The sequence below is a fragment of the Camarhynchus parvulus genome, chromosome 24 (genome assembly GCF_901933205.1).
Source record: "Camarhynchus parvulus chromosome 24, STF_HiC, whole genome shotgun sequence".
Taxonomy (NCBI): domain Eukaryota; kingdom Metazoa; phylum Chordata; class Aves; order Passeriformes; family Thraupidae; genus Camarhynchus; species Camarhynchus parvulus.
The window spans coordinates 4,659,086-4,674,250 of record NC_044594.1 but is presented as its reverse complement, the minus strand read 5'-3'; the positions used below and the strand labels follow the sequence as shown (position 1 = coordinate 4,674,250).

At 46.4% G+C, this 15,165-nt stretch overlaps 1 protein-coding gene across 1 annotated transcript in view; it reads right to left on the bottom strand.

The window, feature by feature from the left end:
• Nucleotides 1–15,165, bottom strand: part of ARHGAP32 (Rho GTPase activating protein 32) — a 174,932-nt gene that overhangs the window by 52,361 nt on the left and 107,406 nt on the right. Inside the window, 1 exon segment of the mRNA XM_030964892.1 lies at nt 11,775–11,856. Within this exon segment, the coding sequence (XP_030820752.1) occupies nt 11,775–11,856 (82 nt within the window).

Genomic DNA, 15,165 nt, shown 5'->3' with positions numbered 1-15,165 from the left:
GGTTGGGGTGGGCAGGGATGGGGTTTTTTGTGCCAGCTCTGTGTGAGATCTTTTCCATCCTTCCAGGAGACTCAGCTATGCAAGGGAAAAATCTGAATGCAAACTTGGGGGCTGGACACAAAGGCTCATTCACTGACACCTCCACCTTTGCCTCACTGGGATTGTTCAGAGATGGCAGAAGGTCCCTGGAGCATCCCCAGGCTCAGCCTGCACCTAGTGGTCCCACAGGACAACATTGGTGTCCACCAACTGTCCTGGGACCACTGGCTCTGCACTCATGGCACTTTCTGAGGGGACACAGCATCCACTCCCTCAGGGCTGGGAGGGCTCCAGAGGGGCTTTCATAGATTAGAAAACTCTCTTTGAGTTCAGTTAAAAAAGAAAAGAAGATATGAGTGAAGTAGCAGGACCAAAGGGTGCCTTCCTCCTGCTCCTGAGTTCCTGAGCCTGAGGGCCCCTTTTGTTTCAATCCAGCTTCTCTCCAAAGGATGGATCTCCTGCCCTGCTCCAGCTGCTCTGCCCCTGCCCCAGCTTCCCCTGTGCCCTCCAGACATAACACTCATCCCCAAATCCTGCTCTTCCACTCCAGGCTTTCAAATCCAAGCCTCTTGAAGAAAATGTCAACCAACTCGCTCAGAACTTGCTGAGAACCACCCAGACAGTTTCCATAGCACCCAGGAAATGTCACAGAAACATGGATTTGTTCTCACTGCAAATACTGCATAAACATCACCTAAAACTCCTCAATGTGGGGGCAAGGAACAGCCAGGGGTGCTCCTGAAGCACTGCCAAAGTGAACTCCTGGCTCTCACTGCCATTGTCAGAAACATCTGCACTGTTAAAGCATTAAAGGATTATGGAGAAAGGAGAATTACATTAACTCCCTAATGCTCTGCATCCTTAGGAACTTTGTGAAATACAGTTCCTGCTCATCTCTCACTTAGGAGTTAGCCAAGGTTTAGAGATTTTGTTTAGGAAAAGTGTTTCAGATTTGCCACTGAAGGCAAAAGGGAAAAGCAAGTTACAAATAAAAACATGTCCCCATAGGCAGAGGGTGTAGAAAGAATATTTGACACTTTTTAACTCTAAAACCTGCTCCTTGTAAATCCACCACCTATCCCAGTTTGGTGAAGAACTCCCAAAAGTGCAATTCCCTGCCATCCTGCGTGCCTGCAACTCTTACCATGGTACACTATGGAGAACCCACAGGTGGATTTCCATGCAGGTCTAGAGGAACATCCAAGCCCTGGCCCCTTGCAAAAGGGAAATGGGACAGTTAGAAGATCATTCACAGTTTCAGCCCACAACTGGGAATGCCAAGAGCATCCTGTGCCCTGTGGGGAAAGGGAGAGTGCAGCAGCAGCCCCAGACCCAGAGCCCTGCTGGCTCCTTCTCCCAAACTACTGCTGGAACAGCAGAACAACACAGGTGTGCTGCCTGGCTGGCTGAAGCACAGCACGACTTTCTCCAAATCCAGTCCCCCAGAGAGGGCTGTGAGCAACTCCTCATGCCAGGCAGGACTGAGCTGCTGCTGCTTTTGGGATGCTCCTCCATCCCATTCCTGCCTGCCCAGGGAACACTGAATTTTTGCCATGTCTGTTCCCAGCAAACAGGCTCAGGAAGCTGTTCTCTCCAACTCCTACTTTTTCAGCAGGATCTCAGATTTTATGGTGCAAATTTCATAGAGGACCAGATGAATCCTGTATTTAGCAGCACTTCCACAGATCAGCCCACAGCTCTCATCCCTTTCTGCCAAAATATGGGAAGGAACAAAAGACGAATGACTTAAAACAAGGGGAGGATGGCAAAGAGAAAGAGAAATGAAATTAAAAACTCAGGAAAATGCTGCTGCAGTTCTGATCTGCAGTACAGACCTAAAAGGACTAAACAGTCTTATAGTCCAGAGCAGAACCTGCAATAAATCCCCTTCTCCTGAAACCAGGTAATTACTGGAGCAATTCAGGGTAAATAAGCACTTTCCAGAGCTCACTGCACTGAAATCCAGCAAAACAACACAATTATTGAAGGTGAAGGTTGACATTCCTAATGTATCCAAGATCCACACTACCAGCAAAATAATAGCTTTTAAAGCAAGCTTTCAGTACTTCTGATGGGACTGAAATAAAGCCCTAAAGCCTAGTTTAAAAATAAATCCTCCTCTGATGACTGGAGAAGGACAATGAGCATCCAGACAAGGACTGCAGCAGAAGCAGAGCTTTACACCTAAACCACAAGAAGAATTGCAATCAGTTCAAATACAATTAGAAGAGAGGCCTGGCACTTACCAAGCACTTCAGTCACCGAATTGCACCAGCACTGGCTCCTTCATAAACTGAAATGTTCTGCCAGTGCTGTTGGGTATCAGGAAAGGTTCCTCCTCTGCCCAGAATGGTCACAGCCCCGAGGCTGCCAGAGCTCCAGGAGTGTTTGGAGAACACTCTCAGGCACAAGGGGGGATTGCTGGGGTGTCTGTGCAGGGCCAGGAGTGGAACTGGATGATCCTTGTGAATCCAGCTCGGGGGATTCCATGATTCCATGATTTTGTGGATAGCAGGACTGAAATGAGCTCTGACTGGCTGTATTTATCAGCATTGCTTTAATATAAAATATCCAATAATAACCTGTTTACCCTGGGATGACCTCTAGGAAGGTACAGTTCAACCCCAATCCCAAGGGACTGGGTGAAACAGAGGGACACAGGGGACAACGTTGTCTGAAGCCTGGGCAAGAACTCTGCCATTTGCCTTGGTGCCAAGCCTGCCTAGAAATGAAGCTCCCACGTGTTGCTGCTCTGCTCCCCTAAAATCCCGCCTACAGTCTTTTTCCAAGCATTTATGAGATCCAGGGAAACAGAAGTCCAGGAAAACAAGGAAATAAATGGGAATGTCTGTTGTCAAATATCTTTCAATAACTGAGGATCAAATGTTTCATTACATAAAATGTACCAGGGACACATCTCAGCTCCTCAGTTCCACTGGAACACTTTAATTTTACCTAGTGCCAGTTCTGACAAGAGACAGCCATGTTGTCATGGCAATGACAACACAACACAGTTGTTTTCTGCTCTCACAGTGCACTGGGCACACAGGAGGGTTGTTTCCATTGCCATAAAACTATATATTTAACCACATTTCTTCCCTCTCTTATTCAAGAAAGCTCTTCCCTCCAGAGCATGGTCACAGAGGGTTTGGCAAACTCTTTGGATAGTGAGGCACAATTGAAAGCCTGGGAAAAGAAGAACACTTTATATTTAGAAATGCAGCAGCTGGGGGAGAAAAGAAGCTGATTTCTGATACACAGATTAACACCCACATGGCAGCTGATACTGCAGAGTGTGCACAAGGCAAGGCCCAGGTGTGCTGAGCAGCACCTTAAGATCTGGATTCACTCACTGGGTCTGGAGACCACATGCAGAAAATCTGCCCCTCAGAAGGTGGGTTCTCAGAACCAGGCACTGGCTTTTCTACCCAACAGTTTTTAATATAAAAAGAAATTAATAAATCTCTATTTCACTACTTATTACACTACAGCTAGGTTCTGCCAGCAAGCCTAGGGGTTAGTGAGTGGTTATTGCTACCACATACAGGGTTAGAGGTGGTTAGGACAGAGAGTGATGGCACAGAACAGGCTCTACCTGAGCTCAGGTGGGACTGGTTCAGAGCCTCGGTAACAAATGCAGAGCCTGGTTTTACACTATCCATCTCCAAATCTGATAACCAGGGGAGGGGGCACAGGGACAGACAGAAGGCAAGAGAGAGGACAAGGTTAAAAATCTCCTAGAGGGACTGCAGGAGACCAACAATTCAGCATGGAGAGACAGCAATTAGAGAGACAGAGCTGGAGAAATCCAGAGTTCAGTGCAGGGCATGCAGAGCTGAGCTTCTCTGGGCTGTTCTAGGCCTGAATTGTTCCTGCCCATCAATGTCTGTGTGCAAGCAGGAGCAGACATTGTGAGGGAGCTGATCCACTGAACTCACAGAGTGAACAGTAAAAACCAAGGGCTGAGCTGAACTAAGCTGAGTGAACACCCAAATCCCTGGAAAACTGAGCTGGGGATGAAGTGGGTGGTGCTGGGGCCTGAACAACTGGGCTTGGAGCTGGCTCAGCAGTGAGCACAGTGTGTGCAGGCCAATTCCAATTCCAGTCCCTGCCCAAGGCAGCAGGTGGAACCAGATGATCTTTAGGCTCCCTTCCAACCCATACCAGTCTGGGATTCTGGGATGCTGTGCACAGACCACCCTAAGCAGAGTTTTCACTGTTAAAAGAGTATTAAAAATTATATAAAATAGATGTCAGTTTATGTTGGCAAAAGCTGGAGGAGAAATCAGTGATTTTTAACACAGCACAGCTTGCAGAAGAACAGCCTTTGCTGTGGCTGGGAGACCAAAGATTTTGGGCTTGTGGTCAGGGGCACTTTGTCCCAGTTACAAAACCCTCTTCCAGCCCCTGCCTCCCTGTCCAGTGCTCAGCTCATTTATCTGAGCCCAAAAAAGAACTTCAGTGCCTAAATGAGCCCAGAAAGGAACTTCCCCCTTGCACCAGCAAAACCTGAACAGGACCTCAAATCCCCCACACCTAACAAACACAAATATTTCTAAATTCCTGGTAGTGGAAGCCATGATCTGTGGCACACAGGAATAATATAAAACAGCCCCAGAGCCCAGGAGTGCTCATCCAGGGGAGGATGTGGTTCCCCAGCTCTCCAGGGGTGCTCTGAGAGCAGCCACAGCCAAGTTTGTCATCTCTGTGACAATTCTGTGACTCACAGAGGGACAGGGCTGTCACAAGGAATTAATTTCATAGGAAAAACAAGCAGAAGCACTAATAAGCCTCATAGCTTTGAGCAGAAATATTAGAGCTGCTCTGTTGTCAGAATCTTCCTTCTCACAGCTGAGAGAGGAGGGGGACTCAGCACTGACCACTGGCATTAAATAACCAGAAATGTGGCCATTCCTTTTTTTTTGTGTTAAAAACCTAATAAAAAAGTCTGCCTGAAAAAATAGGCAGGCTAAAGCCTCCCTGTGTTATCTGAATTTAACTGCTGCTGATCCTTGGCAGGAATTGCATCTCTGAAGGGCTTGAGGAGCCAAGGAACTTGACTGTACAAATGGAAAAACATGAAGAAAAATCTTTTCTCCCTATTTGTGTGCCCAAAGGGAACTCCTCAGATCTTACAAGATTCACTGTTCTGATTCCTCTTAAATTTTCTGTCAGATTATTTATCAGTGGACGTGGCCAGTCACAGCAATAAATTCTGCCCTCATTCTTAAAACCTCCATCCCAGTTTCAGTATTCCCTGGCTCCTGTGGGTTTGGACATGGGCAGTGGAAGAAGCCTCAGCTCACTCTCAATGGCATATCCCAAATATGTCAATATTTGTCAATGTACAGCCCCTGCTCTCCCCCTCTGGACATTCCTTCTGCCTGCAGGGTCTGGAGGTGTTGGCATGTGCTCAGGAAGGTGTCAGGAAACCAGCTCTTCCCAGCAGGACCAGGTTTTCCTGTGCTGGAGGGAATGGGAGCACTGCCTGCTCCCCGCTCTCCAGGGACAGCAGCACAGTCTGTGCCAGCAGCCTGGCAGTGGGTGGGTGGGCAAAGGATGTATCTGTGTGCATTGCCATGAATATTATAGATTTTATAATTGTCTCTTTACAGTATTTGCATATCAAGTTTTCAGACTGACTTAGGGAATCCAAACAACATCCCAGGGGCAGCTGATTTGTGCAAGTGAGACATTTGCTGTAAAAATGATAAATCTACATGACCAATCCCAGGTTTTACTGACACCAAGTTATTGCTGTGAGATTTAGACCAGCACTAGCAGGATCTAAAAAAGAGCATGGCAACGTGAAGCAGGACTATGAATAAACAACCCAAATATTAGTTCACTTTGGGCATTGTCAGATGTTAGCAGAAACACCATTCCCTCATTTAAAAAAATAAATAAATTTGGCTTCTGAAGGTTGCCATGTTCTAACAAACTTCAATAACTATGTTTAATTCCTCCCCATCACCCATTTTTATCTTCTGTTTCTTTCACACTGACGTTCAAACTTGCTTGTCTGACACTTAATTTCTTTCTTTTTAATATTTTCAATCTTTTTATGGATTCAAAATGATTCTATCACCCCAGAAAAGAGCTATAACCAGCTTTGTTCTTTCCCTGCTGTATTACTTTTTGTCCAAATATCTTTTAAAAAAGCCCCTTAGAACAAAGATTTGTTTTGGTTCCCCCTAAATATCCTTCGAGGCATCAGTGCTACTGACCTTCATGTACAGAAGAAGAAGGAAAGAAAAAGGAGACAGAGAAACAAGGCAAGAATGAAAGAAGGACAAAGGAATAAATGAAGACATACAAGGGGGGAAGTAGCTCCAGGACGCTGGACGGGCTCCATGGGCAGGGGAGACTGGGAAGGGAGAAATAAAAAAAAGGAAAAAAGCAAAACAAAAACAAAAAGCAGCTGGTTAAAATATGCTTGCACTGAAAATGGGCTCATTTCACACAAAGCTCAGCTGGGCTATCAATAGCACAATACAACACATCCAATCATTCAAGTTGTTTGGTGCTAAACACCTGGGAAATTCAGAGGATCCAGGAATTCCCACCCTGTGTCCCAGCTCAGAAAACACCCCAACATTTTGCATGTTGGACCTTTCAGCACAAGGCCCATCCCAGTCCTGCCTAACAGCACATGGTTTGTTATATACTGAATTTTGTTATATACTGAATTTTCCTTCTTCTCTCCTGGTACTAAAGGAGAAGCTGTTCTTACTCTTCATCCTGTGCAAAAAGCAGAATAATTGTCTCAGAGCTGTGTTTTGCTGCTGTGCTCCTCCTGAAACCCCTGCACTGCAGAGGAGGCAGGCCCAGCTCTGCCTCAGCCCCACACTTGTGTTCTGGAGGGAAGGAGAAGGGTGGGATGTGGCACTTGGGGACAGGGAGGTGAACATGGCAGGGCTGGGACTCCTCCAGCCCAAGGGCCCCACGAGCAGGCACAGACCTGCTGCAGCTGCTGCAGCTGCTGGAGCTGCTGGAGCTGCTGGCTGGGTCCTGGTGGCTCTCAGAGCTGGGGAGATCCTGCAGCGCCTCCCAGACATGGACAGGGACTCTCCTGGAGGGAGTGTGCACTCCCCCCTGCTGTCCTTTGCTCCTGCATCCCCGTGCCCGAGGATCAGGATTCCCTGCAGGATTTTGGTCCTGAGGCCTGGCAGGGCTGGAAGCAGTTCCTGTCTCATCAGCAGCTCCTGCTGGGCAGCTCTGGGTGCTCATCCCCTCTCTGCCTCCCCCTGCCAATGGAGACCTGCCTTGGCTCAGCACTTTTCCATTTAATTCAGCTTTAACGAGACAGTGGCATGAACACCAAACAACTCCTTTGTTTACTTCAGATTAACAAGACTGGTACTAATTATGTACACTTTCACTTCCCCTGTTTTCTTTATAAAAGCACTAATTAAGACATGATGCTCTCATCAGTGTCAAATGGCTGCTCAGCCTGGGCATCTGCAGAATTTAAGCTCTATTTGCACTTTCTCCTTTCTGATTTCTATCAAAATAAATATTGACCACAATCTCTTTTATCCAGGGATTAAAAATGAGCCTGTTTCAAACCAGGCATGGCTTTGTTGTGATTACAACAGCTCAGTGAATGTGTCTCAATTTGCATCTTTGCAGTTAAAATTAATTTCTCCAGCACTGACCAGAGCCTGCAGGAGGTCAGGGCAGAGCCTGTTGCCTGATCCAGAGCTAAATTTCAATCCTCCTAAAATTCAGTGGATTATTTGTATTGGGTGTGCAGATCAATCTATTACTGAGGTTTTAAAAAGAAAATTTGTCATTCACAACAACCTGTAATACTGACAGGGGACCTTTTAATGTTCTGTCCCATAAGAGCAACTTCACCTCTTAAATATAAATTCAATGGATGAGAGAGGAAGTTGAAAACTCCTCCATAAAGTTGGGCAGAGTTGCTGGGTTTTACATTATTTGTGAGAATGATCCCTGAGGCTTTAAAAATGCTTATTTTGGAGGGAGAAAAAAAAGTGAAATATTACCTTCTTACCCCCATTTGTTCTCTTCAGCTCTAATTGTCCCTCTTTTCTTAATTCTGTGTTTCCCCACTGAAAGCAGCTGCTCCCCAGCAAAGACCAAGTCTAAAACCTTCCCCAGAATGACCCTGCCAAGGCCACTGCAGTGAAGCTGGGTCACAGGAAGATGCTGCTTGTTAGGAAAAGACAAAAACAAACTGCAGATATGAGGTAAGGTGTGAGATACAGGTTAAAATACTGCTAAACTACGAATTCTGAGGAAGAAAGGGACTGAAAGAGAGAGCTGAGACACTGACTGTGACTGAGGAGTGGGAACAGCACGAGCACACATGGACATAAACACACTGTTCCCAAAAAAAGAGATGGACAGAGGGGGACGAGAAGAGTCAACACAGCACAAAGTTCAGGCACTTCACAAATGTTCACTTAGAAGGAAAATCCAGAGCAGCTATTCACATTTTTCCTTCTGAGCAGCACTGAATATTTAAAAGATTCACTTCCCTCTGAATATCTGAAATTCAAATGCAGCCTTATCCTGAATCTCTAAAAATGCTCATGAATATAAGCTGATTCCATTTACTGTGGCACTGAAATTCAGCTAAATTGATAATATGAACTATGAAATAGTAGATATCAAATAGAATATTTTAGGCTAAAAAATTATCATTAGTGTATTGTATCCTGTAAGAATACTGGGAGAATTTAGAGAAAAGGAAAATGCTCAAGAAATGTGGGATTTGATGAGCTCACAGAGCCTTCCTAGATCTTCACAGGTTTTTTTTTACATAAATAGAAACACTCAGGAAAGCATTTGTATCCCAGCTGGGAAAAAAACAAAAAGCATTTTCCTACAGGACTGAAGATGAAAAAAAGAGGGCACAGGCTTAGTCCAACACTGGAGGGAAAATACCTCTCAGCAGGTACCTTTCCTCTCCTGACTCCAGACTTTATGGTCAAATATATTTGAGAGGTGACTTGGGGCAAAACTGGTATTCTTTCACGGGACTCTGACTGTTCAGAACAGAATAAAAAGCCAGTTCTCTGTATGGTTTTTCTGTTTTTCTGTTTTTCCTATATTTTCCCATTTTCCATCATTCATCCCAGGCCCTGGCTCCATCACTGCTGGTACAAAGCACATCCTGCCACAGTCCATGAAAATGTTGTTTCCAAAAGCAGAGTTTGCCCTCAAACCCAACCCTCCTCTGCCCTTCCCTGTGTTTCATCTCCATGGAACTGCAGTCACTGCCCTGCTAGAGACCACTGCAATATTTTATGGCTCCATTAAAATGCTGTCCCCATCCCTTGTGCACATCAAACCCTCTAATTACAAATAATAATAGAAACCCAGGGCAGGAAGTTCCATCTGCTTTTCATTAGGTTCCTCAGCCCAGACAGATCCAGGGACAATTAAGCAGCATGAGGAGTTCTGTGTTTGCAAACTCCTTCGTGGCAAAGAGCTTTACTCTGCACATACACCATGTCCTGGATGCTCCACACATCATATTTTGATCAAAGAAATCAAAGTTGACCTGTTGATAAGTGCAGCTCGTCAAGGCCAAATCTAAAACTTCCCATTAATTCAAGATGAAATACCCTGCTAATGTCAAGTGAGGACAACAGCTCCATGGGAGACTTTTAGGAAAGTCTCTGGTCCTTGGGGACACAGGTACAGGGAGAAAAGTAATTAATGTGGGTATTAAAGTGCATGAGAAATACCCTGTGTGCATAATGTGTGGACTGGAAAACACAAAATGCAGGAATATGGGCGAGCAAAGTGCATTATCCCAGCAATGCCACTCCCAGCTCTGCAGGGTGCCCCTGGGAAGAGCCAGCTTCCCCTTGGGCAGCACCCTGGGCTGTGCTGGCAGCCTGGACCTGGAACTCCTTCCTGCCTTCCTCCTCTCACCCATCTCACACAGCCCTTTTCATCCAGCCAAGGAGTTCCTGGAGTCCTCCAGCACCACATCCACCATTCCCTAACTACAGCAGCCTCCTCCCTGACTCCTCTCCCAGCAGCTTTTGCAGCATCCAAGGAAGGAATTCCAGACCCCTGCCAACCTCACTCAAGTGCTGTCACTTCCCAAGGTGCACAGAGAAGGCACCCAAGGAGAGGCACCAGGAATTGTGTGTGCAGAGGAGGGGCAGGATGACAGAATCAGCTGCAGCATTCCTTACGTCTCAAAGCTCCTTAGAGCTCTCCTAGAGGAGCCTTTTGATGTACCCATGGAATAACCATCAGGGAGGGTCAGGGGACACCTCTGTGACTTGGCAATATCTTCCAACTTACTACTTTTCATGATACATGGACTTGTGGTGCCAACTTTGTACCAAACATTTCCCAGGGCTGAAGGGGGAAATCCACCCCCCATGGTGTTGCTGAAGCCAAACAGAATCCCTTCATCCATTCTGCTCCATTATCTCCCACCAAAGCAGACCCTGCTCCCCAGCAGCTCAGCAATCTGAATGGCCTGAGTCACGTTTAACAATAAATATTTGCTTGTGTTTAGGCTGAAAGTTGCCTTTCCTGTTTTAGCTGATGGAGCACAGGCAGGTCCTGGATCCAGGGAATGCCCATCTCTGTGCCTCTGACTCCAAATCATATTCCCAGGAGTGTCAGAGGCTGGCAGTGCCAATGGCTGAGGACAGCCCTGCCCCGACCTGCCAGCTCTCCAAAGCACACAGATCACTGCAGAGCACTCACAGCTTGGGTATCCATGGCTTTCCACCAAACCCCAGAGCTCTGAGCTGACTCAATGCTGATATTTCCCTTGGCAAATGTCAAGCTTTTGAATTGCATCTATTTGTTTAAAAGGGTCAAGTCAGCAATCTGACAAGATAAGGAACATCATTAAAATAGAGAAGAGGAATGAGAAGAACACCAGTTCAACACCAACTTCCCTTCCCAGCTGCTTAACATTTTAAGCAAGAATAGCACATTGAAACTTCTTGATACTGAAGATATATAGAAATATCTTTAGCTATATGAATATGGAGATATATTTTTTTAAATTTCAGCTTCCCCACCAGTAAATTTTACAGAGATCTCAGTTATGCCAGCACACCTAATGCCAAACACTTCCAGAACACACTGAAAGGATGGGAAGGTTGACAGTAGAGTAAGATCCAGAATCCCATTCTCTATTTATTATTCCTTCCTTCAGCAGAACTTTGGATTAATTTGCCTGTTTTTCCTACAATACAGAACTCTCCAGAAGGCAGTAGGAAGCAAATGGAGCCATGTACCCAGAGCACAAGCAACCAGCATTCTAATTCTGTTATATCCAACTTCCTCCATTTATCCTCAAGCAGAAAGAACCTTCCAGTACCAAGGCAATCTATTCTATGTGATCAGCACAAACACTCCTGCTCATCTATGTTCTGTATAAAACATCCTGACATGCAACACTCCCTTGATCACCCAGAACTGGGATGTTTCATGGAATCTCTCTTTACAGACTGCTCAAAGTATCTTGAAATTCTGACAGGTTTAAATCCTTCAAGTCAGGCAGGAGGAGGACACTGATCCAAGTCTGTGCAGCAGGTGAAGGACATTCAACAGTGGGAGCTCCCCAGAGAGGGGCAACGTGTGGGTGATCGACACACAGAGGGGCATGAGGATGTGCAGGGGATGATCAACACTCATGACACGTGTGAAGGAGGTATTCAACACAGAACACACAAAGACAACTCCAGTCCAGTTCACTGCATCAAGAACAGCTGATTACACACCTGGTTTTGGCACCGAATTGGTCACGGACTGAGGGACTTTGTCGTTGATGAGTTCTACACATTCACTGGGAAAGAATCCAACCTGGAGTAAAACAGAAGGAGGAAATGGAGTGTTATGATCTGAAGTGTTCAACCACATCTCCCCTCAATTCCCCCTGGGTGATGTTCCCTGACATGATCCAGCATCAAATGACCAGCAGTCACTGACAACTGCAGGTTCTGCTCTGCTGCCAGCACCTGAGAGAGAACAATCTGAGAGCCCCAGGCACTGCAGGGTCCTGGAGTGATTACCTTTGAATTTGCAGTGTCCCTGCACTGCCCTTTAACTCAGCATCTCTCCCTGCGACCCCTCAAAGGCAGAAAGGCTGGACAGCCCCTCTAAACCAGCCTAAGGGTTAAAGGCTGTGGGAAGGATCCTAATGTGTTCTTGCAGTAGGATATGCCTGCAGAATTCCCATGCCACTCAAGAGGGGCTGCTGTATCTGGGGAGAAGTGAAATTATTTCCCTTTCCCTGTCTGAAGATACAGGCTAAGCTGTGACCAGAGAGAAACTCAGCACTCCCCTGCATCCCCACCTTCTCTCTTATTTCTCAGCAACTTTCTTCTTACTCTCATCCCAGGTGAAAGTCAGACCAGAGCAGACCTTTGGTAACTTTAATTCATGGTGCATCTTTTCCCACCTTTTCTCTGTGTTGCTCACCCAGCACAGCTCCTGTATTGTGAGACGGAGCTCAGGCACCAGCACTGCCCCAGACTCTCACCTGAGGCAGGGCAGATTCCCTGTCCCATTGTCACTCCTGTGACTGGGACAGCTGGAAGCACCAAGTCTGCTCAAACACCACAGGAACATGAGGGGAAGAGCCAGAGGATGGCCCCAAGCTCATCTGAGCAGAACTGAGGCAGGACTGTGCCAGTCGTGTTGGCACATCCATGAAATCCTCTGGAGGCACAGGGGCAGCCAGCACCGAGCCTGGCAGACACTCCCTCCTCTATTCATTCATCTTACACAATTCCCTTTTGTCTCCATGGAGAAAGATTGATCTCCTTCCTACTCCAAGTTGATTTTCACCCACCAACCTCCCACCAGTTTGGTGGCAGTGTCATGTGTGGGGTGTCCAGACTGAAGTTATTCCAAATTCCCCAAAGGAAGCAAGAGTTACCAGGGCCCACACCTTCCTCTTCCCACAGGCCAACATCCAGCAGGGCAATGTCCAAGCACAAGGATGAGCTGTCACTCATCACACACTCGAAATAAATTGTTGTCAGGACTCTGAGCTCAGGGCAGAGCCTGCAGGAGCAGCACTCTGGGCCAGCAGCACTCGGGCTCTGAGCTGGGGTTACTGTAACTGGGACTGGCCAGGCCATCACAGAGACTCACAGAACCCACCCAAATCCAACACCAGGCATGGCTGCACCAGCCACTGCCTCAGCTGGGTGTGCCAGGTCTGCAAGGACAAGGTATTCTGGAGTTATGGAACACAGTGGGGATTTTTGTGCAGTTTATAGACAGAAATGTGCCAATTAACACGAGAAAAGGATCATGAACAGCAGCATCACAGAGAGGCCCCTCCTCTGGCAGCTCATGGCTCAGGGACCTGCTCTGCTGGGAGATGCCAACAGGCTGAGTGGCATGGACATTGAAGTGCTGGTGTTTAAACAAAATACATTTCATGGTTTTACATCATGGAATCCCAGGATGGGTTGGGTTGGAAGGAACCTTAGGGATCATCCTTAAAGATCCTTGCCAAGGCCAGGGACACCTTCCCCTGTCCCAGGCTGCTCCAAGCCCCAATGTCCAGCCTGGCTTTGGACACTCCCAGGGATCCAGGGGCAGCCCCAGCTGCTCTGGGCACCCTGTGCCAGGGCCTGCCCACCCTCACAGGGGGGAATTTCCTCCTTATATCCAATCTAAATTTCCCTTTTTTCATTTTGAACCCTCTCCACCTTGCTGGTAGCCCACCCAGACACTGGAATGTGCTCTGAGGTCTCCACACAGCCTTCTCTTCTCTTCCCCAGACTGAACTTTTAAGACTTCACTGTGGCTGAGAGTCTCTGCTGGACATTGCCCATGTGAGAGATACAGGAGGCAATTTTTAAATTAGGAAAAATACACAGATCCAGGGAAAATCTCAGCCCACCACTCAGACATCACCTGGGAAACTCCACAGCTGGAGTGATGAAGTTTCTTCCATTTTCAGTAACTGCCCACATTGTCTGTGTAAAGAAACCTGAAGTCCTGGGACCCCAACCTTCTATTATTCGTCTAAATCTGGATCTAAACCCAACCCAGATCCCACACTGATGAACATTTAAACAATGCTGGACATGAAATCAAAACTCATTTGCCTTTGACTGTTAACACAGTATTTCTCCTGTTTCTGGAAGCACTGTCCAACACACTATAACCAGGAATTCAGAAATGAAAGGATGGTGATGTCACCGCTTCCAGATATCCCAGAACCTTCCCAAATCAAACATTCTACTTGCTCTCCATGTATCACTTTTGTCATGTTCACACCAATAATTACAATGGATTTTTAGGGGCAAAGAATTGTGCTGGCTCCCTCATGTTAACTCACTGCTAGAAATTCTTTACATTTTCACACTGACTTATTCTAACTTCTTCCAAGATCCCAGGAGATCCTTGTTGGGGTTATAATCCACAACTTGTGCCTCATTCCCATCCACTTAGAAGATGCTACTTCTCCTCCTATGGGAAGTTTTCCATGATTTTGTATAAATAAATGAGTTTAGTCCAAGAGTTAATCTCAACAGATGTAGCAAGGCACTATTAGAGCTTGAGCCAGGATTAAAGGATTTGGGAACACAGGAAAATTAATAGCCAGGGTAGTATATATTTAGATAAATGCAAGGTCATCTAAAGGTTAAATATATCACCACAGACCTTCAGCAGAGCAGGAAGGTACAGGCTGCTGGTGCATGAGAACAGTTCTGCACCACCTACTACAGCTTTGTCTTTTCACTTCTGTCACAGGGGCTGCTGAAACTGGACGACACAGAGGGTTTAAGGGGAAAAGTCAGAGTAACTGGTAATTTTCAGTATGGGGAGGGAATTCAAACAAATGAGGAAGTACCTGCCACTTAAATGGCAAATGAAACACTGAGACATTTGGATTGCTTTTTTGGGTTTGACATAATCTACAGTAGTAATCTGACAGAATCTACAGGATTCAATTTTAGTCAAAAAGCTTTCTCTTTTCCTTTTAAATCTGGTGACAGTCTAGCAAAACCTGACAGGGAAACTGCAACTTTTTATGGCCTATTTGGCCTTCCTGAGGAGTTTTCACTGAGTCTTTGCCAAGTGACTACACAGAGAGCAGGACAGCCTCACCTCATTCCCAAAGGAGCCCCTGCTGAGATGCTCTTGCAC